At 45.9% G+C, this 27,450-nt stretch overlaps 2 protein-coding genes and 1 long non-coding RNA gene across 4 annotated transcripts in view; 2 read left to right on the top strand and 1 right to left on the bottom strand.

The window, feature by feature from the left end:
* The window catches only part of STK24 (serine/threonine kinase 24), a 56,448-nt gene extending 33,950 nt beyond the window's left edge, over positions 1-22,498 (top strand). The window contains exons 4-11 of one of the 2 annotated variants that reach the window (XM_005883628.2): positions 801-909; positions 1,198-1,355; positions 8,762-8,947; positions 11,364-11,509; positions 12,918-13,047; positions 14,253-14,321; positions 15,663-15,799; positions 19,622-22,498. In XM_005883628.2, the coding sequence (XP_005883690.1) occupies positions 801-909; positions 1,198-1,355; positions 8,762-8,947; positions 11,364-11,509; positions 12,918-13,047; positions 14,253-14,321; positions 15,663-15,799; positions 19,622-19,658 (972 nt within the window). In that variant the 3' untranslated portion in view covers positions 19,659-22,498. The remainder of the gene's footprint in view (positions 1-800; positions 910-1,197; positions 1,356-8,761; positions 8,948-11,363; positions 11,510-12,917; positions 13,048-14,252; positions 14,322-15,662; positions 15,800-19,621) is intronic. The other variant, XM_014531213.1, reaches the window with a different exon arrangement.
* A 321-nt stretch (positions 22,499-22,819) lies between these two features.
* Positions 22,820-24,812, top strand: LOC106724305. The gene is made up of 2 exons (XR_001360064.1): positions 22,820-23,014; positions 23,763-24,812. It is a non-coding gene; the product is annotated as an uncharacterized LOC106724305 (long non-coding RNA).
* FARP1 (FERM, RhoGEF (ARHGEF) and pleckstrin domain protein 1 (chondrocyte-derived)) overlaps positions 23,852-27,450 on the bottom strand; it is a 277,196-nt gene continuing 273,597 nt past the window's right edge. Inside the window, exons 25-26 of the mRNA XM_005883626.2 lie at positions 26,907-27,058; positions 23,852-25,371 (exon numbers count right to left, since the gene is read on the bottom strand). Coding sequence (XP_005883688.1) covers positions 25,290-25,371; positions 26,907-27,058 — 234 coding nt within the window. The 3' untranslated portion in view covers positions 23,852-25,289. The remainder of the gene's footprint in view (positions 25,372-26,906; positions 27,059-27,450) is intronic.

The raw sequence follows: 27,450 nt of genomic DNA, 5'->3' as shown, positions 1-27,450 counted from the left end.
AGGTCCATGACCAGTTCTTTCGGGGGTGTTCGGTTGTTTTGCTGAAGTAATTTATGTAATTATTTAGTTGTGGTTGAATTCCCACTCTGCAAGTGATGGTGGATCTACCCAATGTGAACTGAGCTTTAGAACCCATTTTTTTCCCCCTTTAAAAAGGGCATATATGTAGTTGACATTTCTTCCTTAAACTTTATACATTTATCTTTATCAAGGAATGACTATAAATTGCTTTGAGTTTCTCAGAATAAAAGTTTTCAGAGGTAATTATTACCTAATTTGGGATAATTATTTTTATTACATAATATATATATATATTGAGTTCTTTTAGCTGTGTTCCCCCAAGCTTTAAATTTTAGGTTTAAAAAATTGTGGAGCGGGGGCATTCTCAGAAAGCAGGGGGCTCCTGGGCCTTCCCTTTGGACCACTGTGTTTTGATTACCATTACACATGTAGGACAGAGCCACGCTGCTTCGTACCCTACCCAGCAGGTACTGGGAGTCTCTGGGCTTTTGCTTTCTGGACTAAAATCCCTTATGGCCCAACACAGTGTGGCTGACCTCGGACTTTCTCACTGGCCCTACCCTACTTTAGTTCTTAGCCGGCTTTGCTTCACTCAGCAAAGTCATTTTCTCTGTTTTATTGTTGTTTTGGGCCCTTTAAGTAGGTTTTAATCGTCTGGACAAAATGCCTGTTTTGAAGTAGATTTTCATTATTGTCCATTTAACATGGGTATTGACTGCTTTATAATTTCAAATGTCTTAGAATCATATAAGTAACTTTAACACTTTTTGTTTTGTTAGTTAGAACCTGGGCCTTTAGATGAAACTCAGATTGCTACCATATTAAGAGAAATACTAAAAGGACTTGATTATTTGCATTCGGAGAAGAAAATTCATAGAGACATTAAAGGTAAGAAAGCATCTTGTTTTTATTGCTTTGAAAACCTCAGGTGGATCTGACCGTGCTGCAGAGTAAAGCGGTGCTTTCCTTCTCCAGGGGGGCTGTCCGTGTGTCTCTTAGTGTCCCTGCAACATGCCTGGGTGGGTGGAGGGCTGTCTGCTCAGAAGCATAGCCTTGTTGTCTGTTCTTGTTGAGCACATGATCTCGCTGAGGAGAGGACGGAAACATCCCCAAAATGATCATGGACGGGACAATACAGCAAATAATATCAAGAGGCATCTTGGTTTTATCTTGCAGCTGCCAATGTTCTGCTCTCTGAACATGGAGAGGTGAAGCTGGCTGATTTTGGAGTGGCCGGCCAGCTGACAGACACCCAGATAAAGAGAAATACCTTCGTGGGCACCCCTTTCTGGATGGCACCTGAAGTCATCAAACAGTCGGCCTACGACTCAAAGGTAACAGCCGACGCTTCACCCTCCCTGGGTCTGGAGAGTTCCTCCTCTTGTATTTTCACCTTACAGCTCTTCCAGGGAGAGTGAAGACTGCACCTTGAAGTAGGTCAGAAAGGTCGTTCTTGGACTTTGGTTAAAAGCAGGTTTCTTCTCTGTCTCCTGCAATACCCTTTGTTTATCCAGTCCACAGTCAGTGAGGTTTTTAGCGTAATGTCTGCTTGGTGGTGGTGGTGGTGGGGAGCACCGAGAAAAGTGTGTTTGAAGGTGGTTGTGGAGGGACAGAGGATCAAGGTGGTGGCCACGGTAAAGGCACCCAGTGGAGCAACATGTGGGGTGTGGGTCCACAGAGAGGGCTCGGGGGCTGTTTGTGTATGGGTGATAGCTGAGGCCTGAGTGGAGTGGGTGAAGGAAGAGGGCTGTGGACAGAACTCTGAATGATATTTAAGGGACAAGGACAGAAAGAGGATCCCACAAGAGAAACAGAAATGGAATAATGCTTTTAGAGGTTGCTACAGAACCTTCTTGTCATTAGTTTTAGTACCCAGTTAGGATTGTTACTCTCTCAGGCTCCTAACCAACATGAGGCAGAATTATAATTCCCTTTTTCCAACCTCTCTTTTTTTTAATGCTCACCCAAGGACATGCTTATTGATTTTAGAGAGAAGGAGAAGGAGAAAGAAAGAGGGAGAGGGAGAAAGGAAAAGGGTGAGGGAGAAAGGAAAAGGCTTCCGGAGACCTTCTCCCTCCCGTCTTTCTCCCTAGTGCGGGGTCTCTGGGTGTTTGTCGCCAAAGGCAGCCTCTGAGCATGGAGATTTCTCTGTGGAGCTTTGCCACCCTTTTTCCTGGCGTTCTTATCAAGATCAAATGCACTTATCTGATCAGTAGAAGTTGCACTATTCTTTTTAGGTAGATAAAAGGTGCAAACTCACAGGAAATGCACACTTGGTTTGGGAGCTCAAGAAACTGTTACTGACCTTTAGTTACCTTTTCCTCTGACTTATGTTAAAAGCTAAATCTTTCATTTGCTTCAATCAGTGGTCGGCAAACTGCGGCTCGTGAGCCACATGCGTCTCTTTGGCCCCTTGAGTGTGGCTCTTCCCCAAAACACTGACTTCTGCGCATGGGCCACAAAGTTTCAATCGCACTGTGCGTGCGCGCCCGCATGTGGTATTTTGCGGAAGAGCCACACTCAAGGGGCCAAAGAGCCGCATGTGGCTCGCGAGCCGCAGTTTGCCGACCACTGGCTTGGATCATACCCAGTGACTATTTTTTAAAACATCTTAAAAAAATTTTCTATTGACTCTTTACTGGGAACCATGTGTGAAAATATGCTTATGTGAAATTTGCTTCCCGGGTTTGTTGACCCAGGAGGTGTGGAAATTGCAGATAAGGCTGATGTCTATGCCTGAGTCTTGGGGCTTATCAGAAGTGGGGTTCCAGAGGCTGGGCCCTTGGGGATGATGTCACCACACTCTCATTAGTTGTGACTCTGGGCTAGCAGCTCTTGTTAAGAACAGTGCCTGACAAAAGGCCTTTTTGGAGTTGCTTTGTGAAATACCCTTCCAGTGACTGCCACCCTCACCGAGGCCTGCCTGACGGCTGTTTATGTTTAGAGGGGCACTGTAGCCGTGGTGGCCACCCTGCTCTCCTGATAACACAAACTCAACTCAGCTTCCTTCCAGTTCTCCCTCCCATTCTTCCTTGTGGACGTTTTCCCTACTGGTCTCTGTGTTACAGGTAAAGAGCTTAACAGCTGCAGAGTAGCAGGTTCTGTTACATCATCATGAAAGCACGCCACTCAACCGCAGCCCCATTGAGAAGGAGTCCTTGGTCATCAGTAACAGTTACTCTGTGTTGTCACTTAGGGTCGTGCCACCTAGAACCATCCACATAGGAAAACATCTGTTCATAAATGTCTGCAGTGCAAAGTACTAGCTTCCATAGCTTTTGACTTGAACTCATTGAAATTCCAATAAGATGGATCTAGACAAAGTCAGGCAACACATGAAGAGATGCAGGCCGTTCCATCTGGGTACACACACTGATTCACAGAGGAGGGTCAGGCTGGGAAGAGAAAGGGATTTATCTGCCTCACTAGCATTTTCATCTCACCAAACAAAAAGGGGACCAAGGCTTAGTTTTACGTATATATCTACAAGCTTATTTATTTAGCACAACCAGTTCTTAAACCAGTATCTTTGACCCTTTGTCACTTGTCTGGGCTGCTTAGGTGTTCCGTCTGAGATTGCACATGCAGGGCATCTTACTGTCGACCTCAGTTCTTAACCTGAGCTCAGCATTACTAAGTCATGAGAGCCCGTATGTCTGAAGAACCTTCATCATAACTGTTACTGTTATTATGAAGGGGAATTAGGGCAGCTTAGTTTGTTTAAGAAGACCTCAGACTTTGAAGATGGTGCTAAGGCAGAAAACTCTGCTCTCTGACAAGGAAGCCTTTGCTTTCCTTGCTAGAGCAGGGTGTTGGGCTGCAGAACTTTCACCCCCGCCCCCTTCCTTTGTAAGGTTATTACGACGGTGTGTCAGGAAATGGATTGGACTTGGGTAAAAACGTTGGCTGTTTCATGTCCTTTTCTCTGTACTCATTCATTCGATCTTCACTGTAGTTGTACCCAGTGCTGTGTGCTGTGCTAAATAATTTACTTCTTCAGTGAGTAATGGCAGTGCTGGGTGTCAGGTGCTCTCACAGGTAAGCGGGAGTGCAGGGGGGCTGAGTGAGGTACATCAGAATGAGCTGAGCAAGGAGTCAGACTTAGGGCTTTTCAGCCCCTCAAAGATAAGGGAAGGACGTTTGGCCCAAGTCCATGTAGGAAAGGCAGGACATTCATATTTGGATTATACATTGTGGTGAAGAATTTGCTAGGGGATGAGGCCAGAGGATGTGACTTGCCTGTTAAGTGAAACGACATCCTGTAGACACTGAAAGCCCAGTGTCAGTATTCTCCTGTAAGTAACTCTTCCCATTTTGGTCTCAAAAGCAGTACATACGCTTTAATCTGGAAAGTACAGGGGGAAAAATGAGATGAAAAGAGAACCATCTGTAGCCCTACCACCCAAGCACAAGCTACATCATTTTGGTATCCAGTCATCTCTGAAATAACCGTTGGCAGTCTGACCGTGGTGAAAAGTGGAAATGAGTGATGTATTGAAGGGAAAAATAAAATGGTTAAAGATGAGTGAAAACACGGTGGTTGCTGGAGTCTGCAGGTGGCCCGTCCACTGCAGTGCAGAACTGGCCTCCCCGGCCCTGTGCAGGATCAGGATTTGCCCACAGACCCTGCTGTAAGGAGCCCTGGAGGTGGGGGAAGGATGGGCTTTATTTTAGCATGTAGTTACGATGGCGCCTTTTTGGACCAATCATATAATTGCTGTGTAGCACAAGTGATCTTTATACCTCTAGATGCTGCTTATAAAAGTGTACCTAAGTATTGCATCTAATTAAGTAAATCATTTATATTAAATCCATTTTGATCTATTTTTTTACTGGTTATAACTGTGATTTGGGTTTTCCAGGGTTTCCCCCTCTTCCTCTTGATTATAGAGTTGACTGTGGTTCCTTCTAGAATATTTTGTATGCACTATTTTTTATGCTACTCAAATTGCATTGGCCGCAGATTTGTAGCCAGCTTACTTCTACTTAAAGATTGCAGTGATTGGTATTGCAGGGATTTAGAATGTTGGATATTGGTACCCACTCAACCTGCAGCCCCATTGAGAGAGAATCCTTGGTCATCAGCAACAGTTACTCTGTGTTGTCACTTAGGATTGTGCCCCCTAGAACCGTTCACATAGGAAAACATCTGTTCACAAATGTCTACAGTGCAAAGCACTAGCCCCTCAGAGCTTTTGACTTGAACTCATATTGAAAATCCTGTTTGTTTTCTTTAAAAATTGATTTATTTTCTTTATTGATTAAGGTATTACATAAGTGTCCTTATTCCCCCATTGCCCCTCCCCCCCCGCTCATCACGCCCTCACCCCTCTAGTGTCTGTGTCCATTGGCTATGCTTATATGCATGCATACAAGTCCTTTGGTTGATCTCTGTAGTTTGACAGTCTGTTTGATGCTGCTCTGCCTCTGTATCTCTTTTTGTTCATCAGTTTATAATGGTCTTTGTTATCCATAAATGAGTGAGATCATGTGGTATTTTTCTTTCATTGACTGGCTTATTTCACTTAGCATAATGCTCTCCAGTTCCATCCATGCTGTTGCAAATGGTAAGAATTCCTTCTTTTTTACAGCAGCATAGTATTCCATTGTGTAGATGTACCACAGTTTCTTAATCCACTCATCTGCTGATGGGCACTTAGGCTGTTTCCAAATCTTAGCTATGGTGAATTGTGCTGCTGTGAACATAGGGGTGCATATATCCTTTCTGATGGGTGTTTCTGGTTTCTGTGGATAACGAGTCTCTTCTTATACTTGAACTTTAATTGCTTTGGAAATGTCTGTCCTTCCCCCACACAACATATTTTAAAACGCAGACACATATTCTGCATCTGATGCCCTATTTCCTAGGTACAGTCATAAGACAAACTCAGTTGCATGTATGATTCCGGATCGGTGTCATTGTTGTCGAGTGCTTGGTACTTCAATAAGTTATGTGCCACATCAGCTTAGTCATTCTTAAGGCTTAGTGTAAGTAAAGCTGCCATTGAATATTTTTGGCAGCAGATGCCATTTTCTAAATCTAAAATGTATTTATTTAGGATAGGTTCCTAGAAGCGGAATTAATTGGTTTTAACAAGTTTGGATGTTTTTATGGCTTTTGATATATGATGCCAAATTGCTTGCCGTTTATTTGCGTGCCAGTCGAGGTTTCCAAGTCAGTCAGGAGTGTGTTCGATGTCTGCAGAGGGAGCCTGCAGTCAGGAAGACAGTTTAGGAGCCCCCTACAGAAGTCCCAGGAGAGGGAGCTCTGAACTAAGGCAGGCAGGAGGGCTGAGGGGCGACCCAGGGCGCCGAGATGTCGGAGCCACACACCCGGCACTTGGTGATGCAGGAGGGCATAGAGAAGGGTCCCGAGAGGCTGGGTGACACTCCAGTTCCTGGCTAGGCTGGCTGCCTTGGAGGTTGGCATGTGCTTTGTCTTGACAGGGCTCTGCTGGCGACTCCCAGGGGAGCAAGTGAGTGATGCCCCTGCTCTTCTCTGGAGACTTGGCTGCGTAACAGGTGGGGCTGGGATGCTGTTTCCTTGGTTAACGTCGGTTGGTCCATCCTGGCAGGTGGAAGCGGGTGCCAGGTCCTCAAAGTCTTGCTGCCTGTTTGGGTATGGTCTGGCGTGGCACCCAATAGCAAGCCCTCTGACCACAGGGAAATGCGTGCCCACACATCGTGACAGACTGCCAGCAGACACGCCATCGGCCGGGGCCTTCTAGCTTCGGAGTGGGTTTAAGCGGTACCGGGTGCAGAGCGGTCTGGAGGTACACCCATCAGAGGTCACCTGGACAAAGGTCCTGCAGCCGCTCAGTGGGAGGCAGGCTGAGTAGCAGGCTTTGCCAAGAGCAGCAGCTCTGGTGAAATCCAGTTGGGGGGGCGGGTAGAGTAGCAGACGGATAGGAACCATACAGACTTTAGGAAGGAACCTGTTGGGTAGAGGGGTTGCTGTGGCAGGAGAGTCGTGCTGTCCGTCCTCGCTGCCTCCTCTGCTCGTGCATGCTGCCCTCACTCCTGGTACCTGCACACGAGGCAGGTCCTCCTGCCACTCCAGTTATGGGTGCTCACTACGGGCACCCATCTTCCTCCTCCTGGGAGGGAGGGACTCTGGAATAAGTCACATTTTGCTGATTTTAAAAATAATACACAGGTAAGATAAAGCAGAGTGCAGGTTGCAGATAGAAGGAAAACAGGCATATTGCTCCTGATACTGGTTCATCTAGATCTTTAGTAAAATGTACAAAGAATTTAGAGCTTGCATATTCCGGCCTTCCCTGAGAACAGGAGAATATAGGGTATGTGATAGGCCTGGCATATATGTGCCAGGGAGATGGTAGTGAGGGTTTCTCATACTCACTAGGATTGCGGGAACATGACAGATGAATCCTTTCCAGGTAGTTAAAGGTGGAAAATGACCTGAATGGGGCTTCAGGCTTTCTATCTCCTTGCTGTAGGGTGAGTGTGAGAGATTTATAGGTTCTCACTTAATTGCCTGGAGTTATGGTGGGTTTACAGTGCAGTGACAAGAGCAGAGAAGCTGTACTAGACTGAGGACAGTGGAGGGCTTGGCCCCCATCCCCTGCAAGGCCACAAGCGGGGGCTGGGCAACAGGAGGATCAGGCATCTGGACACTGGCACCCCCTAACTCCTCCCAACAGTGAGTCTGACCAAGCCTACAGACTTAATGAATCACTGGGTATTGGACAGGAAACCCAGGAGTAGAACACATTAAATGACACCAGGAAGAAACCAGACAAATCCAGAATTGAGGCCTATTTCTTCCTCAAGTCAGTGATACTGGGGAGACGAGGGAGTGAACTGTTCCAGGTTAAAGGAGCCTTAGGCCACCTAACAATCAGTTGTAGCGTCTGGGCCTTGTTTGGATCCTGATTCAAAGTAACCAACCATGAAAAGACTTTTGAGCAGTTGAGAAAATTATTACATGATATTAAATTATTACATAATATTGAATTATTATATGATAAGGAGTTATTGTTAATTTTAAATGTTGATAGTAGTAAAAAGCCCTTAAATTGGTAAACTGAGGTATTCAAGGAAAATGTCATGATGTTTTTTATCTGCTATGTACGATGGTGAATAATAGCTAAAACTTATGGTAAGTGTTAATGATTATTGAATTCAAATGCTAGATAAATGGGGTGCATTGTACAAGTATTTTCCACTTCTTTGTGTGTTTGAACATAAGTTCTGAGTGCTATGTTAGGCACCTTGCATAGCCACTTGTTATTCCTGTTTTACAGATGAGGGAACTAGGCTCAGAGGTTAGATCTTTGTCTGAGGTCATGAGACTCTGCTGGTAAAGCTAGCACTTAACTCGGAGCATTATGTTAGTCCTGAGCACTGCCTGACTGGCAAACACACCTCACTCCCCCGTCTGCCCTCTCTGCTCACCTCTGACTACCTCCTGTTGACTGCCTCGGGGGGCCTCCGTTGACATTGAATGCATTATACCTCCAACAGCAAGTGGAAGAGGAGTACTCGTAAAGCCACCTTCAGTACAGAGATAGAAGCTGTTCTGTGTATTATTTTCTCCTGTGTGTTGCCTATTTTGAAATTAAACCAAAGGCTTATCTTTATTATTTTCAGTTAAAGATAATGTTTTCAAAACCTTAAAAGTTCGTTGAGATGTATTCTCTCTCTCCCCATCCCACAAGTATATTTATTTGAATTTACTCCTGCTTGATGGTTCTCTAAAGATCCTTTTTTGTTGCAGGCAGACATCTGGTCCCTGGGCATAACAGCTATAGAGCTTGCAAAAGGGGAACCACCTCATTCTGAGCTGCACCCCATGAAGGTTTTATTCCTCATTCCAAAGAACAACCCTCCGACGCTGGAAGGAAACTACAGCAAACCCCTCAAGGAGTTTGTGGAGGCCTGTTTGAATAAGGAGCCGAGCTTTGTGAGTTTCAGATCAGAATGGCCCACATCTCTTCATGTGTGGTCCGACTTGGTCTAAATCCATCTTACTGGAATTTCTTTTATCACTAATGTCAGCTGTCTTCACAGTCTCATTTGTTTTCTTTTTCTACACGGGTATGATTGATTTCTTTGCATTGAAAATATGTTTTTATTGTTTATCTTTGAAGGATAAAATTTATTTTTTAGCATCTCATACCTCATTGAGCTTGAAGACTATTCTTCTTAATATTATATGTGTAATAATAACTTTCATTTTATAGTGGTAGGTCAGGCTATAAATTATGAAGCTATTTTTAATAATCGCAAAGTCTGGCCTGAAAAATAATGGCTAAATAATTTTTAAAGTAAATGTTTTCAGTTTCTTCTTGGTATGTGTCAGGAAAGAAAGGCAAATAAAATATAAATGAACCACCCACTTTGCCCCCCACCCCCTTCTTTATGTTTGAGGGACTCTGGCAGAGCCATGTAGCAGTGCCGACTACATAGCTTCAGCCTAATTTTCTCTCTGAATTAGGACATTATTTTGCAAGTTATCTGTATATTTTGGTGTTGTGTATAGCACCATATATCCTTGTTTTATCTATGGATTTTCTAGCAGGGTTAGCTGGAACCCCCCTTTTTTTCATGAACTCTTATCTAAAAATGGGTGATTAGTTTTTACAAGAGCACAGTGGTTTTCTAATATTATGCCAGTTTCGGTAAAGGAATTGAATGGCGAGTGCAACCTATTCTGAGATCCTCAAGGGGTTGCAAAGTACACCAACCATTGGTTGTGTGGGGCTGCTGTTCTCCATTGCCACAGTGCTCTGAAATTTACATCATGCTGTTAGTTCCTAGTCACTAGGCACCAGCACCCAGAAGTTACACCCACACACATCTACATCTTCCCATTAAAAACCTACTTCCAGCCCAGCCGGTGTGCCTCAGTGGTTGAGCGTCGACCTATGAACCAGGAGGTCACAGTTTGATTCCTGGACAGGGCACATGCCCAGGTTGCAGGCTCGATCCCCTGTAGGGGTGTGCAGGAGGCAGCCAATCGATGATTCTATTTCTCCCTCTCCCTTCCTCTCTGAAATCAATAAAAATATATTTTAAAAAACAACAAAAACCCATACTTCCAGTATTGGCTTGCTTGCCGGTGTACATATATCCACCCCGGCCTTGACCCCAGATGGACCGAGAGAAGGATGAGAAGCTGAGAATGCAAGCACTTCTGAGATGCTTGGAGTTTCACAGTCCTGTGGACAGGGAGTGGGAAATACCTGAGGTGGCCCATGTTTTTCACAAGCTTAAATGTGAGAAATATCCCTGCCTCTTGTTGATAAAGCTTTAGAAATTCAGAGTAAGCGGCAGCTTAGTCTGACTTGTGTTGTTTGTGTGTTCCCCCTGCCTGCTCCAATTTGGGCTTCACTCAGCTGCCTTGGGAAGCATGTTCCCTGTAATTGGTTTTGCCAACCTCAAGGGCAGAGCAGTTGGCCACGGTCAAAGCATGCTGTCTGGCTGTGGCCATCCTGAGCCCAGGGCCGGACGAAGTTCTCATTGGACCACAAGGAAAGAGGCAGACCTGAGAAACCAGCATTTCTAAGTTAGGGCTGGATGACTGAGAACTCAGTACTCTTTGTGCAACCAAGAAAAAGGAATCTCCTGGCTCCTTTGTAGTTTCTTTTTCTTTTGTTATACCTCATGCTCTAGATGAATCCAAATGAACATTTTTCTTATTTTTGGGGATGGAGCCAAATATTAATATAGTAAGTTAACAAGGTAATACGAAACATGTTTTCTCTTCTTGCCAGCATTTGCAATAAAATGTTTTATAGACTCTAGGAGGCATATTCTAGCTCCTTTGGATGATTTCTGTGAAATTCTCTGGAGCATTTTCTACCTAAATTGATTGGTTTTCTGAGAATTTAACATCAGATACTAAATGCTACTGTACACAGAGTCCCACCCACGGGTGCTGAATGGCTTATTCTTTGAATAGGTCTTAGGGGGAAAAACCTTTGAAGTAGAACTTGCTCTTTAGGTATTAGTGTGGTTGTGACTTTTTTTTTAATCCTTACCTGAGAATATTTTTTCCATTGATTAATAGAGAGAGTGGAAGGGGGGGGGAAAGGGGGGGAGAAAGGGAGAAAGAAAGAAACATCAATTGGTTGCCTCCCAACAGGCGCCCCCACTGGGGCTAGGGGACCTACAACTGAGAAGTATGTGCCCTTGACCAGGGATTGGACCCATGACCCTAGGGTGTAAGGGCCGATGCTGTAATTCCTAAGCCAAACCAGCCAAGGCTGTTTGACCTTTTGAGGCAGAAGTCTGACCGTTGGGGTAGAATCAAGTGGAAGGCAGGGACTTCATCTCATGCTTTTTCTGTTTGCATTGTTTGGTGGTTTGTTTCCCAGAGACCCACGGCAAAGGAGTTACTGAAGCACAAGTTTATAATACGCAATGCGAAGAAAACTTCCTACTTGACGGAGCTAATCGACAGGTACAAGCGGTGGAAGGCCGAGCAGAGCCATGAAGACTCCAGCTCAGAAGACTCTGACACGTAAGTCTCCGTCGTCCCAGTTGTTCGAGTGCGTGCGAGCCAGAGCATGTGCCCCTGACTGTGCGTCCCTGACTGCGCTGTGCCTGAGCAGCTGGCCTGCGAGAATGTTGTGTTTATTCTAGTCTTTTCTTTGGGGTGGGCTTTGGGTTCCTTTCCTTTTATTTTTTCTTAAAGACAGTCCAGGTTGCTGGTTCTCCTCGTCTTACCGAGTTTTTCTGCATAAAGCCTGTGTGATAAAACTGCGTAAACTGAACTTGACCTGGTTTCTTTTTCTTTGGTTATACCTCATGCTCTTAAAACACTGATCAGATGAAACTGCTTTAAATATATATTTTAAGAGGATATGAACGTCTGTTTTTGTGATTCCGTGTTGTGTTTTGGTAGAGGCTTTGCACTGTAACAGCGCTGTATCAAGAAGCTACTAAAAACCAGTGTCAAGTTAAGCACCTAGGAATTCCATTAGCTGAGGATGAATTGGGTGGAGGGCTATTTTATGGGAAAGCTGGGCTCATGACTCTGACATAAAGGGGAAAGGAATCTGCATGTCTGGGGATGAGACCAAGTGTTTTCTCAAGGTCGCCAGGCAATTCCATTATAAAATGAGGAGAACCACGGATCAGGAATTGTTGAGTTCTAGACGCTGAGATTAGGGTGGTAGCACTGGGGATGGAAAGATGAACGGGGAGTCTGGCCATGGCTTTGGGGAAAGGAGGAGACAGTCCAGGCTTCGGCATGAGGCGAGTGCCGCTGAGACGGGGACGCTGGAGAAGAGGCCGGTCTGGGGAGGAAACCGATTTTGTGTGGGACGTGTTCGAGTTCTGATAGGGTGTCCGAGAGGGTGTGTCCAGTTGAGAGTGGCACTGAGGGTGAGTTGGGGAGAGATGTCTTGGCAGATGGTACAGATTTAGAGTCACCCTGGTCATTGGAGCCATGAGAACAAATGGTGTCCTTCGCAGCATGTCTGCAGAGTGAGAAGGGCCCTGCGGCCCATCACCAAATCTTAGGAAATGCCAGCATAAAGGCTGAGCCTATGAATGACGTGGGTCAGAAGAAATTCAGTTTGTCCTATTGGGGAAGTTAATGCTGCTTTCATTTGAGGAGATGGGGGGACGGGAAGGCGTGGCTGCAGCAGGCATTGTGGGAAGTTGTGGGGTTCACACTCTGATGGTCTCTGGTCTCTGAGTTGGGAGGCAGGCTTGTCTTGTGAAGCCCAAGAGGGACTGGGAGTGAGTGTCACTGGTGGGGGGTGGGAAGAGTGGAAGTTGGTGTGGGGTGTGAGGGTGAGACGGAGAAGGCCTGCGTGGGAAGCAGGGCAGCCTAAGTGCTCAGTTGGGGTTTGAGAGGCCACCATGGGGTCCTAGCCCCGCAGAGCAGCTCATCACGGGTCCTCCTGGATTTCTGTGTTAAGGGAAACGGACACGGATGGTCAAGCATCTGGAGGCAGCGATTCTAGCGACTGGATCTTCACGATCCGAGAGAAAGATCCAAAGAGTCTTGAGAATGGAACTCTTCAGCCATCGGATTTAGACAGAAATAAGGTATGTTTGCTGGTATGAGAGGGACCAATACTTGTGACCAGTCAGTGGCATTTTCAGTCACCTTTCTCTCAGGGTGAGGTGGCCCCTCATGGTGGCCTGCTTTGGAGTTTTGCTGACAGTGAATTGTCAGAGCAGGAGATTTTGTCCGACTGATTACGCAAAGTCAGACCTACAATGCTGATGTCTGCTCTCTGTAGGCCTGCCCTTCTGTGGGATCAGCATTTCCTGACACTTGAAAATACAGTGGGAATTACGGGGTGTGGGAGTGGGTGAGGTTTCACATATGAAATGACTTTCTAGCTCTCTTGACAGGACTGTCCCTATTTTGCATATATGGTTATTCATGTAAAGTACTAGAATTTTGGGATTAAGTTTTATTAAAAGTCATTAAAACCATGGTGGTGTATCACACTTGTAAAATGACTATATTCAACAAATCAGCAAACAACAAGTGCTGGTGAGGATGTAGAGAAAAGGGAACCCTCGTGCACTGTTGGTGGGAATGCAGACTGGTGCAGCCACTGTGGAAGACAGTATGGAGGTTTCTCAAAAAATTAAAATAGAATTACCATATGATCTAGCAGTTCCACTTCTGAGTATTTATCTGAAGAAATCAAAAACACTAATTTGAAAGAATATATGCACTCCTATGTTCATTGCAGCATTATTTACAATAGGCAAGATATGGAAGCAACTTAAGTGCCCATCAGTAGTTAAATGGATAAAGATGTGGTACATATATACAATGGACTATATTCCTGTCATAAAAAAAGAATGAAATCTTACCATTTGTGACGTGGATGGACCTAGAGGGTATTTATGCTAAATGAAATAAGTCAGTCAGAGAAAGACAAATACCATATGATTTCACTTACATGTGGAATCTAAAAATAAATAAATGGACAACAGAGAAACAGACTCATAGAATAAACTGATGGTTGCCAGATAGAAGGAGGGCTGGAGGACTGAGTGAAAAGGTGAAGGGATCAAGAAGTACAGATTGGAAGTACCAATAGTCCCGGGGATGGAGAGCACATAGGGAATATAGTCACTCATGTATTTGCTGTGGCTGGTGTCAGATGGGTGCTAGACTTATCGGGGGATCACTTCATAAATTACATTATCCTTGGGTAGCACCTGTCTGAAGTTTATTGAATTTTTGTAAATATCAAATATTTCTAATTAACTTTTTTTTCTTCCCCAAGATGAAAGACATCCCAAAGAGGCCTTTCTCTCAGTGTTTATCTACAATTATTTCTCCTCTGTTTGCAGAGGTTGAGGGACTGAATTGACCTTACAGTGAGGGAGGAGCCTGCAGACTGTGGAATGGTTCTCATGGGAGCAGAAGTGCCAGGAGGGGCGGAGGTGAGAAGGGAGAGGAAGAAGGGGGAGTGTTGCCAGTGGAATCTGGGAGGTGAGGACCAGCAGGAGGTGCAAGCCGATGCTCTAACCCTGGGCAATGCCGGCCAGGGCCCATTTTGTTCCTTTGTATGTTGTTTGGAAGATTGGTCCTTCAGGTTGTCTAGATGCTCCCTTGCTTTCCTGCGACCCTGCTGTTGTCACTTCTCCAGGATCAAACAGGCGATTAGGGAAAATGGCGTGTATTTTCTCATTTGTCTGAAGCTGTTTGTTATTGGGCACTCGAAGAAACTATTCTGAAGTCATTATTCAGAATTAATGAATTAATCCTGGTTGTAATGATTTTTTCCCGGCTAACCTAACAGTAAACTCGCAGGCTAGGCTTCCCAGGTGCTGCATGACCTTTCCCAGGGAGAAGGAGAAAGCATTATCTGCAGAATGAGACTGATGCGGGGAATGATAGCATGTGTTCATAACAGCTGGAAAAGCCAAAGCTGTTTTATAAACTGTTTGTTAAAGATGATATTGAGGAGGGGACTCCTGACGAGGAGGTCATGCTTTTTCTCTGCTGCTGCCACCTGCAGCCTGTGCTGAGGGCTCTCAGTCCTGCCCTTGGCTGCGTCTTGCCCTGAGCAGCCACCCTTTGCATTGCACGTTTGCCGCATTCCTGAGGGACTGAATTGACCTTACAGTGAGGGAGGAGCCTGCAGACTGTGGAATGGTTCTCATGGGAGCAGAAGTGCCAGGAGGGGCATACAGATCCCAGAATTTAGGGCTGGCACTTATTTACACGAACTAGAATATTTTGAGAAAAGAGGACCAAAAAGACAGCTTGTCAGCATCTAAGAACCAACCTATCAACCTTAGTAAGCTTTAGAGTAGATAGCCCGTGTGGAAACTAGCACTGAGTAATTTTGAAATTACTTTTCTGGTATAAGTTGGGTTGAAATGGAAAAAGCAAGTGGGACAGCCTGTCATCAGATTTGAAAAGGGGCACAGGACACCAGTTGTCTCTGTTCACTCTAGTGCAGGTAGGGGTTCAAGTCTGACTAACGACCTTTCTATACAGTGTTCTCAGCATCCAAACACTGTTCATTGAGAGGAATGGGAAGTGAACCAGTGGCTGCGCTGGGTCCCTGCCAGGACTCGTATGGCTGGAGCCATTGTGGTCCACACGTTGTGTTACTCTCTAGAACAGATGCTCATTGGCTCCTGTGCTCGTGTGTGTCATGCTGTTCATGTTTGTGTCTTTTAAGTTGAAGGAGAAGAGCCAAGCATGTGGTGGTAACATGGGGTCCATAGAAGAACTGCGAGGGGCCATCTACCTGGCGGAAGAGGCGTGCCCTGGGATCTCGGACACCATGGTGGCCCAGCTCGTGCAGCGGCTCCAGAGGTAACTGCCGCCAGGCCTGCAGTGAGGTCCCTGCCTCCCGGGAGGAGAGCCCCGTGGAGGGCGCACCACGCTTGCCCTGTGGCTTCCATAGGCCGGGTGTGGGGCCCTTCAAATGGACTGCTCGGCTTCCCTCCCTTTGCCAGCTGGGTGCTTTGTTCCTAGTCTGTTCTGTTACCTTCTTGTTCTCAGTTCTGAAACTCATGTGCACGAAGGATACAAATCTGGAAACGACTAGGAAGGGCGGCAGGACTTTGTGGCACATAATATCTGTCTGCTCCAATGATGCAGCCTAGTTATACAGTCCTTAGCCATATGTTGGTAATTCTCCATTTGGTTTTAAAGTCAAATGTCCAAAAATTCCAGAAGTTTGGGCTTGGCGAGTCCAGTGAGAATGGATGCGGTGTGTGATTCTCCATGGGTGGCTGTGCTGGTTCTCGACTTGGCCTGACCTGTGTGCACTGACCGACCTGCGGGGTGCTCCCTGCACCCACGGGTGGCCCTGATTGCCGTGAGGAGGAGTGATCCGGGTCTCCCTACCCACTCTCTTGAACTTGTTTTAGGAGTCTCCTGTGGAGGAGGTCACTCTGACTGCCCCAACCCCCAGCATAAGTACGGTCATTTGGGGGTGTTTAGAGAGAACGGAGGTGTGGCTCCATCTCTCCTCCACTCCCCAAACCTTCAACACTCCAGAGCACGAGTCATGTCACTGCTTTGACATCCACCTTCCAGGTGACTTGTCCAGGCTACTGAGTCACTTCCAAATGATGGCAGGGCCCCGGTGACCATTAGGAGCCTTGCAGGTCTCTTCTGAGGGGTCGGCTTGACAGTATGTGAAGAAGTTTGGGGTATGTGGGTCCTCTAAAGAGAAGCATCCAGAGAAAACCTTAATTCTGACCCTGTAGGTGTATTCTCCTAACTCTCAGGTTCCTTTGTCAAAGACATCCCAACTTTCCAACTTGCTCTAAAGTTTAGGCTAGAGAATTAAGACTTTACTTGGCCACCTTCAATTTTGAGGCAATAGGCAGAATTGTTATCTCTGCCCTGACCCTTTTGATACTAATGAATTACAGAAATAAAGGAAAACAGAATAAAGAGGTCACTTTATCCTCACACAAGCACTGTTGTTACCATGTCTGTGGGTATCTGTCCACTGTGTGTAGGCAGTTAATATCTAACATAGCTTTGTTCTAAGATTCATCGAATGTTTTATCTTAGCATCCCATAAGCTTTTCTCCTATCCTATATAATAAAAGCATAGTATGCAAATTGTCCCCTCGACGAGAATTCATCTGGGAGTTTGACCACGGGGCAGGACCAGCCGGGGGAAGGATGGGAATGGCTGGCCGGCAGCTGCTAGGGACCCTACCAGTGCATGAATTTCGTGCACTGGGCCTCTAGTTACTTAATAATGGTCCGTTTTTCTTAATTTCTCAAAGAAACTTGGTATCACTTCCCAGCTCATTTTAGTGACATTTACTTCTGATTAAAAAACACCTTTAAATCTCGAACAGATAGAACTAACCCAGAAACCAGTGACATTATCTTGTTTTGGGTTTTGTTTTCTGCTTTTGTAGTGTGACTTTTTAGGACTGATATTTTCCACATTGTCCCAAATTGCTTGAAATTGTTAGTAATTTATATACGTAACTTGATTTCCCTGCAGCTACAGGGCTCGGGTGGTGGCCTGTGTGTTTAATTGGTCTGTCCCTCTGTTCCGCTTTCTTTAGTTGCTGAAATGAGTTGATCTGTACCAGTGCTATCTAATAGAAAGATAATGTGAGCTATACAGAATTTAAAATTTTCTGGTAGCCACATTTAAAAAAAGTGAAAAATAAAAATAAAACAATTGTAAAGTCCTGGCCAGGTGGCTCAGTTGGCTCGAGTTGTCCTCATGTACAGCGAAAGGTTGCGGGTTTGATTCCGGTCCATGTGCATACCCAGATTGCTGGTTCAGTCCCTGGTCGGGGTTCATAAAGGAGGCAACCAATCAATGTTCCTCTCCCTCTCCCCCTTCCTCTCTTTAAAATCAATTCAAAAAACATATCCTCAGGTGAGGATTCAAAAAAAGTAAAAAAAGGAGCAAGTGAAATTAGTTTTATGTTTTTTAACCCATTGCATCCAAAATCTCATTTTAACATGTAATCAGTATTAGCATCATCAGTGAGGTATTTCACATTTGTTTCAGTACTAAGTCTTTGCAGTCCAGTGTGTGTTTTACATTCACACACATCCACATGTGAACCCGCCACCTTTCAGGTGCTCAGCAGCCATGTATAATGCAGATATAATTGCCCACTGTCCACATTGTGCTTGAAGTTTTACTTTCCAGTGATGCCTTAGACGTGCTGAGTCGGCACTCTTTGTCTTCCCCAGACGGGTCTTGCTTGTGTCTCTTTCCTTCTTGGTGTGCGAATCCTGTCTCCTCCTCAGCTTCTGGGGTCCTTATCTGCTTCCCCCAGGCCTTGGCTGGTACGGTCCACTTACTCCTCCTGGGATCCCCAAGCTCTTCCTGTGTGCCCCTCACCCAGATGCCGCCAAACCACAGAGGCCCTTGCTCATGCCTCATACTTATTTTATTCCCAGATGCATTAGGCAGTGGATCACCTCAGAAACGAGAACCGCCTTTTCTAAAGCATTTCGAAGGCTTCCTGTAGGTCTTGGTTGAGTTAACGTGTGGATCCTCTGTGTGGACTCCTCCTCCCAGGACTTCGGCATTTATGTTTCTTGAAATGTGAGCCTTAGGATCTGTGGCTAAAGCATGCCTTTCAGGGGGATCTTGTGGGAGCACTTGTTCTCTGGCAGAGTGCTGAGTATTGTAACTGCCTGGGAAGAGGAGCTCTAGGTTGGAATACTTACGTAAGTCCCGTTAAACGTGTCCTCAGGTATCTGCTGCGACTGGGTCCGTTTTGAGGTGTCTGAGGGAATCCTGGCCATGAGGGGACCTCACACCCTCAGCGCTCCCTTTTTTATATTCCAAAGCAAGACAATACTGTGGGATTATTGGAAAATAGAAGAAAGTATACACGATCCCACTATTCTAGCCCATTATCATCATTTTTGGTGCTTTGCCTTCCATTATTATAAATGTCGTGAACTTACTAATTTTTACATTTCTGAAAAGTATAGTGCACACATACTTTTGGGGGCATTCTTTTGTATGTGTTTGGGATAAACAGATTGTAAAACTGTACAATTTTGCGCACACTTATTGATTTGTGTATAGATTTCATTGCTTAAATATTACAATTTCTAATATGTTATTTTATTCAGGTGGTTTTTTTACGTAACCATTTCTCTGTTGTTGGACATCAGAGTGCTTCCTAATTACTGTAGTTACAGAAAACCCAAGAGACCATTTCAGGAAGGAGGGTACCTGAGCAAGCCTCAGTTTTTTTGTGGCCAAAAGTGTTTCTTTGCACTGGTCCTCAAACCAGCCATGTTTGTGCATTCCTGGACTCTTACTCTGTCTTTGGTTAATACCGATTTTTCAATCTGATTATAAGTAAAGGTGTACCATTTACTGTTTTAGTCATACGGTTTTCTCTCCTGGGAGGCTGAACCACTGTCTCACTTTTTACTACGTACTTTTAGTTCTTTTGTGGCTGAATTTAACTTCTCGGAAAATTTGTTGTTGGAATCATGATTTTGTTCATTTTTATGAATTCTTTATATAATAATCCATTGATAGTTGCTCCATATTTTGATGACTTGGCAGTGTATGAAAATTAATAGGACTTTGGTTATTGTTTGAATTTTTGCAAATTAATTTTTTAATTTTTAGAAATGACATTTATTTATTTCTATTTCTCTGTTTTTTCCTAGATACTCGCTAAGTGGTGGAGGAACTTCGTCCCACTGAACTTCCTTTGGCATTTGGGGTTTTGTTTTTTCTTTCTTCTTCATCCTGCTCCTTTTAAACAGTCAACGAGAGCCTTTGCTGACTCCGCTGAAGAGCTGCACCGAGGGCTGGCCCAGCCGAGGCTGCCCATACAGGCCTCAGCGTCCTTCCTCGCTGGCCTTGGCCGGATAAGTCTAGATGGGTGGGGAGGGTCAGCTCCTTCCAGCGATCATTTTATTTTATTATTCTTGTTTTTAATTTTAACCATAGTGCACATATCAAGGAAAGTGTCTTTAAAAACAAATACACACCCTGAAATGTATATTTGGGATTATGATAAGGCAACTGAAGAAATGAAACCTCAGGTATCCTGCTTTAAGTTGTGCTCCCTCCCGGGAGACGGAGAATCGCTCTGGTGGCTCAGTGTACAGATTTGTATATAGTGTCATTTTTACGGAAACCCTTTTGGCGTGCATAAGGAATCACTGTGTACAAATTGGCCAAGTGCTTCTGTAGATAATGTCAGTGGAGTAAATATTTGACAGGCCATAACTTGAGTCTATTGCCTTGCCTTTATTACATGTAAATTTTGAATTATGTGACCAGTGATTTGGGTTTTATTTTGTATTTGCAGGGTTTGCCATTAATAATAATTAATGCCCCTCTTAAGGAACACTCCTATTTGTACCTCAACAAATGCAAATTTTCCTCGTTTGCCCTACAACCCTTTTGGTACACTTAGAAGTTGATTTCCTTTTTCATTGATGGTACTATTTCTTAGTGTTTTAAATTGGAACATATCTTGTGTCATGAAGCTTTAAATTATTACTTTAAGTTTCTCCCCAATGAAGTGCTCTCGTCTCACATTCGTTTGGAATCGTTCCACTGCCAGCACCGCGCCAGCTGTCCGTTCTCCCATATGATTTTGTTGCAGCTTGTAGTGAAAGCTGCATATCGTCTTTCCCACCTAAAATGTCTGGATGCTCACATGAATAAATTTTATAACACTTTCCTTGCATACTCTCTCTGAAACGTGACTCGAGAGGGCAGCGCGCCTGCTGTGTGTGTGTGTGGTTGTGTGGTGAGATGAGGCATTTTAGAATGCTCTAGGAAGAAGTGCCCAAATTCAAAATGCTGGATGTTCAGGTCAGTTCCCTATGCAACTTTAAAAATTAGTCATTGAGAAGATAGGGTTGAATTCTGCTGATTTGTAAAATTGTGCTCTCTCTTCCCAGGGACCTCAATTAAGGGTTATTTTGTTCTCATACAGGAGCCTGTGTCCGCTAGCTTGGCAGCCAGGTGTCTACTTTTCTTGGCTTGTGACAGGGTCTTGCTTGCCAATGGGGCACCAGTCTCTGGGTTTGTGGTATGAGAATAGAGTTCTTGCAGCAATTCGACTGTCTGATTGAAGTATGCATGGCACTTTTATATTTTTGATATGAATCATTGTCACCTCTTGTTGGTGTCGCAGTTCTTGAGGGGAAGACAGGACTTTCGGAGGCAAGGGAGTTACTGGGTAAACTTTGGGATGGAAGGTCAGGAACCCGTCGGCCTAGTGGCCTGGAAGTTAACGAGAGAGGACGGAGCCCCGAGTGAGAGACGTTGGAGTGGGTGGTTATTGTTTAGTTTTGGTAGTGGAGTCTAGTTTTAAATCCTAAAATTAAATTTTGTTTTTTAAATTAGAAGTAGATTTGGGTGAAATTTCTATAAAGGATACACTTTGGTTAGGGGACACAGAACTGAATTGCTAATTCTTATTGTACATGCTATTCTGCAGCAAGGATGTTAACTTGAACAATAAATTGTGTGTTTCCTTTTGTGTTTCCAAGAGTATTCTGTGTGCGGGAGCTTTGATTTCCCTTTGTGAGGCCTAAGCCAAAGATCAGTTTTGCTCATTACAGGAGAATCACTCAAAGAACGAGCAGTGTTCCCCCAAAGTGCTTGTCTGATTTAAGACGGACAACCTAGACAGCAGCTGATTTAAAGTTCCTACAATTTGCCAGTGGACAATGGCATATCAAGACGACACCGAAGTCAATCTTAAATACAAGTAATGGGTAGTAGATATTCTGCAATCACTAGATTATGATACACAATGCTGTCTCCCAGATAAAGTAGAAAACGACTCTCTTAGTTTGTTGGAAGTATCTTCTGTTGGAAGTAGCTTCCTGGGAAAGATGTGGTTTAACTGAATGTTAAAAATGGATCACCTCCTTATACAATCTCTTCTGATCTGTTACTTTCTGTAGACACACAGACTCAGCTTGTGTTTTTAAGGGCATGTTCTTTAGCCAAGGAGGCTAGCATTTGGGTGTCCACGTCAAGTCCTTTATTAAAGACAGATCAGGTTCCAGAGCTACCAGGGGACCTGCCTCCGACCATATAGACTGCTGTTGGTGTGTAGCCAGCCGGACCTGGGAGTTCAGCGTTCAGGATGGATTTACTAACACTCGGAAGTCTCTCGATGCCAAACCCCAGCAGCTAAGAGCTTATCCAGAGACTGCAGATGGTGGTGGCGCTCCCAGCGGGGAGACGGTTTCACACACAAGCACAGCTACCACCTTTTGGAAACCGAGGCAGGGGGCCATCTTGATGTAACCAAGTGCCACACACCTTCCGAATCTGACAGTTTTGTTCTCGAGTTGGTCTTGTGGAGTGTCTAATTCTTCATGTAGCATTTGTACCTTTCTTTTGGCAAAACATATGGTCTGTTTATAAGCGTTTTTATATGTTCTTCCTTAAAAAAAACGGCTTCTGTATTTCTGCTATAAAATATGGCAATAAATGGGGAGTGCTGCAAGGTGTGTTCTTAAGCACAGGTACTGTATCACGCAAGGGTCAATAAAGTTCACAGAAAACAATGATTTTTTAAGTTCGTGTCTTATGTGTAGAGCAGTGGTTCTTAACCTTCCTAATGCTGCAACCCTTTAATACAGTTCCTCATGTTGTGGTCACCCCCAATTTCATTGTTACAAATTGAACATAATTAAATCATAGTGATTAATCACAAAAACAACATGTAATTATATATGTTTTCCGATGGTCTTAGGCGACCCCTGTGAAAGGTTGTTCGACCCCCAAAGGGGTCTCGACCCACAGGTTGAGAACCGCTGGTGTAGAGGGAATAGAGTGAACTTACCCCCACCCCAAATTTATGTTGAAATCCTAATGCCCAGGCGATGGCACTAGGAGGGAGTGATTAGGTCATGAGGGCGGAGCCTTCCTGATGCGATGAGTGTCCACACAGAAGAGACTGCAGAAATCCCTCGCCCTCCACCATGTGAGGACCCATCGGTGCTGGCTGTGACCCAGGAAGGCTCTCAGCAGACACCGAGTCTGCCGGCACCTCCATCTTGGACTTCACAGCCTTCAGAACTGTAAGAGACATCTCTGTCCTTTACAAAGCCCCTCAGTCTGGCATTTTTGTGATAGTAGCCGGGATGGACCAAGACAGGGTGGCTCTGAAACTGTTCCTGGCAGCTTGGGGGCAGTGAATTGCCCACATGGTTTGGACTTAGTTTTCTTTCTTTAATATTTTTATTGATTTTAGAGAAGGGAGAGGGAGAGAAACATCAATGAGAGAATCACTGATCAGCTGCCTCCTGCACACCCCCTGGGGATCGAGCCTGCAACCCAGGCACGTGCCCTGACCGGGAATTGAACTGACCACCTGGTTCATGGGTCTATGCTCAACCACTGAGTCACACCAGACTTAGGTTTTCTTTGAAGTCACAGGGTAGCAGGGAGCACAGAGGTGCTACTCATAGATCTGAACCGTTTCCAGCAAATAGGTTGGAATCCTTCAGAAATACTGAGGTGGGAGTTTCCCTGCTCCTGCCTCTGCCATCCTGGCTGCTCAGAGCACCCGAGCTTCAGCCTCCCAGGGTGCTGGTCTTGCCCCTGGGGCCTATGTGGGAGAAGCCTCAGGGAACTCATCTCTAGGGCCCCTCCCTGTCTGCTTCACCCTCCTCCATTGGGGTTTAGTCCTTGTCTTATATAGCCACCGGGATCAGTCTCCTAGACATGCCCGGTCTCTGAGTGCAGAAACTATAAAATAGGAAGTTTTTCAAAACGCCGTCTTCAAGAGTGATCGAGTCTGGTTTTCCTTTTCACATTCACCCGCAGTGACCAGCCAACTCCGCCCTCGCCGGCAGAGACACCAACCCACCCGAATTAGATGAAAATAAAGCCAAGAGACAAGGTGGGTTGTTTTGCCTTAAAACTTCAATATGCTGGATTGTGGCGTGAGGTATTTTTATTCCCTTTTGTTAGTACTTAAAACCATCTGGTACACATTGTAAGGCAAATGATTAACACGTCTCAAGCTACTCGTCCATTTGTACATTGCCGATTCCACTCTGTCAGTCACAGCTCCACGGAGTTGGGGTGGTCCTGCGTGTCTTAGGTGAGGGCTTTCCCAGCGGTGGTGCAGGACGGGGAGGACTGTGTTGATTGGCCGCCCCTCTGGACTGCGTCAGAAAGGGCAGAAAGGGCTTAAGAACACTGGGGAATAGCAGCCACCGCTCTCACAGAGAATAGGCAAACAGGTTTTGACTAGTGGGCCCAGCATTACTGGAAACCATGTTCCCTGTGTTGTCCGACTGTCAAGGTTGTGCAATGTCATACTGTCCTACCCCGTACCTGGGGGAATGAGTATAAAAAAGGAAAAAGAATGTTTTTTGAAGACAGGCACAATATATACTACTATTGAATGCGCAGTTCCGAACCACAGTTGAGTAGGCTATAGATAGGTATGACGATGGGTGCCGGGGGACTACACACCATCCTTCATGGTGCTTTTACACCCACAGAAGCTCACAAATTCCGTAACGTAACATCACAAATGGCCCTGATTACTGATATACAGGTTTTCATGCTTGTGAAACAGACAGCAAAACACCCACAGCTTAATATCTTCCCATTGTATATACCACTCACGCACAGTACAGTGATAGTCTAGACATCGCACTGGACTTCTGCTTCTCTTAGCAGAAAACAACCTGCTACGGTTTGTAAATAGTCATCACTTGAACAATTTGGTCAGCTTGCACCAGGAAGTGGGTCTGGGAGCCAGCGTCTCACTGGAGCACGAGACCCCAGGGTGGCACGTAGTGTGCGGCAAATCGCTTACTAATCAAAGGAGTAACTTCCTATTATTATAAAAGTAGAAAGATTGAAAAAAAAACGAAATCTGAAAATGATCTCATTTGCTTAAGACTGTGCCATGTGTATTGCAAACACTGGAGAATCCGTTTTCTTAAAATGCAGCAGCCTAGAAAAAGAAAAAAGAGCACTTGCCCTGTCTTTTGTCAAACGGATGTGTTTGTACTGCTTTAAGGTGCAGTCGTGGAGGAAAAACTGTCATTTGGCACTATATTAATGACAATGTTTTAATACTGGCACAAGCTAAAAACAGCCCGTCGAGGGAATGACAGAAAATGCCGCCAGCATTGGAGGTGGGAGCACTTCCGTTCAGATGGGAAATGAACAGTGGAAAGACAAGGTTAGAAATGGTTCTGCAGAGACAGGTGAGAGATGCTGTAAAACCATGTTGGTGTTTTCCAGACAGGCGTTCATTTTACTAGGCATCATTGATAGAGAACGGCTGCCCGGGAAGCAGCCACGGCCGAGCCAGCTGACGGCGTCCTGCCGTCAGTACACGTGGGATTCTTTGTGACTCAGAGAGTGGGCGCGGGGGGCCGCGCTGGTGGCACTTCGGATCACCTCCATCCACCTAGAGCGAGAAAGCAAACGGCTGTCAGGGCCCCTTTTACAAACGTCCATCTCCGATTTCTTATTTGTAATCTGCCATTTTAGCAGATGAAGACTTCTTAAATGAACTCTCAGCCTCCCCTGCATAGAAAGCAGGGTTAGGGTGCCTACAGATGTTCCCCAGTCTCAGTTTGAGGACCGCTGACCTCCCTGTGGATGTGCCTTGCCCAAGGTGTGGCAGCCCATCTCTTTAGAGCAGCGACAGGTGAGGTGGCGCCTGGCTGTCTAGGAACGAACGCTCTGTCTTGTAACCCTTCCTTCGGACCCGGGTGTGCATCCCGCCCTGCTTATGGGACTCTGTTTTCTGTGTTGGATCCTGGTAGTTTTCAGATACCTGGGGACACTGGCGTTTTCTGGAGACGCTGCTGGTTGTCACAACGGAGGGAGTGCTGACATCTAGGGGTAGAGGCCAGGGGTGCTGCCATTAAGCACCTGCAGTGCACAGCACAGACCCTCACAGAATCGTCTGGTCTAAGTGTTGGCGGTGCTGAGGCTAAGAGAACCTGGGTGTGCCGCGCCTCCTGTCTTCACGGGGCTCTCACGGGGCTCACACGGGGCTTTAGCCGCTCCGTAATCATCAGGCTTGTTAGGGTCTCACACTGAAGGCTGACGTATCCTGGCCACAACAGTGACAGGATCCCACCCTGGGTAAATTTCCTAGCCCAGGATCAGATTTGAGAATTGCTGTGCCCCGGCTCACGGCTCAGGCAGTACAACTTGGAGACGGCTGCTGTGGGAGGTGGCCCTGGTGTTAAGCCACTGTGCTCTCTTTACACCCACAGAAGCTCCCAAATTCCATAACGTAACATCACAAATGGCCCTGATTACTGATATACAGGGGATTGTGCACAGAGCAAAGCCAGCCCAGCGATTAGAAACCCTTGTGGGGTCAGTGTCAGTAGGTGGTGGGGAAACAAGTTAGTGACAATTTCCTCCCTGAACAGGGTGGGGACTGCTGCCCTGTCTGTGGCCTGAGGACTGACAGAAGCTTACATAGTCTCATCAGGGTGCCGTTCCAGGGGCCCAGGATTACCCTTGACATTTCAGGAACAGACTGAAGCCACTGGTCAAGCATGGTGGCCTGCTCTCTCCATTTTACGTTTGTTTTCGGCTCTCGCACTGTCTCTCACTAATAAGGTAACTCTGAGAGGCACCAGGATTCCTTCCCTTCCTCATGTGGTCTTTTGACGGAAACTTAGCCTTTGACCGCAGCCCATCAGGAATGTTAGGACTAAACAGCTACAGAAGCCACAGACTGATAAACACACGTAAGAGATTTAAAAGTGTGTAGCGTTAACTAGCACTGCAGGTTAAGGATGAAGGATGTTTCTCTGGGAGCAGAAGGGGACTCTGTGGAGAGACCCTGATTTGTCCTCAGCACCTGCCCGGGTCAGGACAAGGGCGGGGATGCCCACAGCGGGCTCTCCTAGCAGCTTGCCTGGGAGAAATCCTATTGTTTAAGGGACGAGTGGCCTTTTTCTGCTGGGGGGACATTACCTTTCAAACGTGTATTCGCTTTCGGCCCGGAAGTAGTACACGTGGGACTTGAAGTGCAGCTTGAACACATAGTCCTTGTGGATGTCCTCGGACTCCGAGGGAATGGTGAGCGAATAGCCCAGCAGGGGCAGGCTGGCCAGGGGGTGATTGTCCTGGGAGGGCCAACAGAAGGGGGCGCTGGAGAGGTGGCCACAGGCACTGAGCCCGGCTGCAGCCTCTTACCCCGCAGCCGCTCTGGGAGCCGAGGCACTTGGTCCCGGCCCATGCTCCGTGGGCCAGCTAATGCATCCCAGCCCGGACACAGGCCATCAACCCCGTCGCTGCCCCTCCCCAGCCAACCAGCACCCAGGTCGCCCTTCAGCAAATGATGTCAGCCTCCACCTGAGTCGAGGGTCTCACGGATGTGGCGTGTTGTAGGCCCCCTTCTGACACCTGGCTGCTTTCTCTCCGTGCCTGCCCCATGACGGGGAGGGTGTGGTGTTGGGGGTCCCTAAGGCTCTCCCCAGGCTGCACACTAAATGCTCTATCCCAAGGGTCACAGGGC

The sequence above is a fragment of the Myotis brandtii genome, unplaced genomic scaffold, assembly GCF_000412655.1.
Source record: "Myotis brandtii unplaced genomic scaffold, ASM41265v1 scaffold796, whole genome shotgun sequence".
Lineage (NCBI taxonomy): Eukaryota > Metazoa > Chordata > Mammalia > Chiroptera > Vespertilionidae > Myotis > Myotis brandtii.
This window is presented reverse-complemented; position numbering and strand designations above follow the sequence as displayed.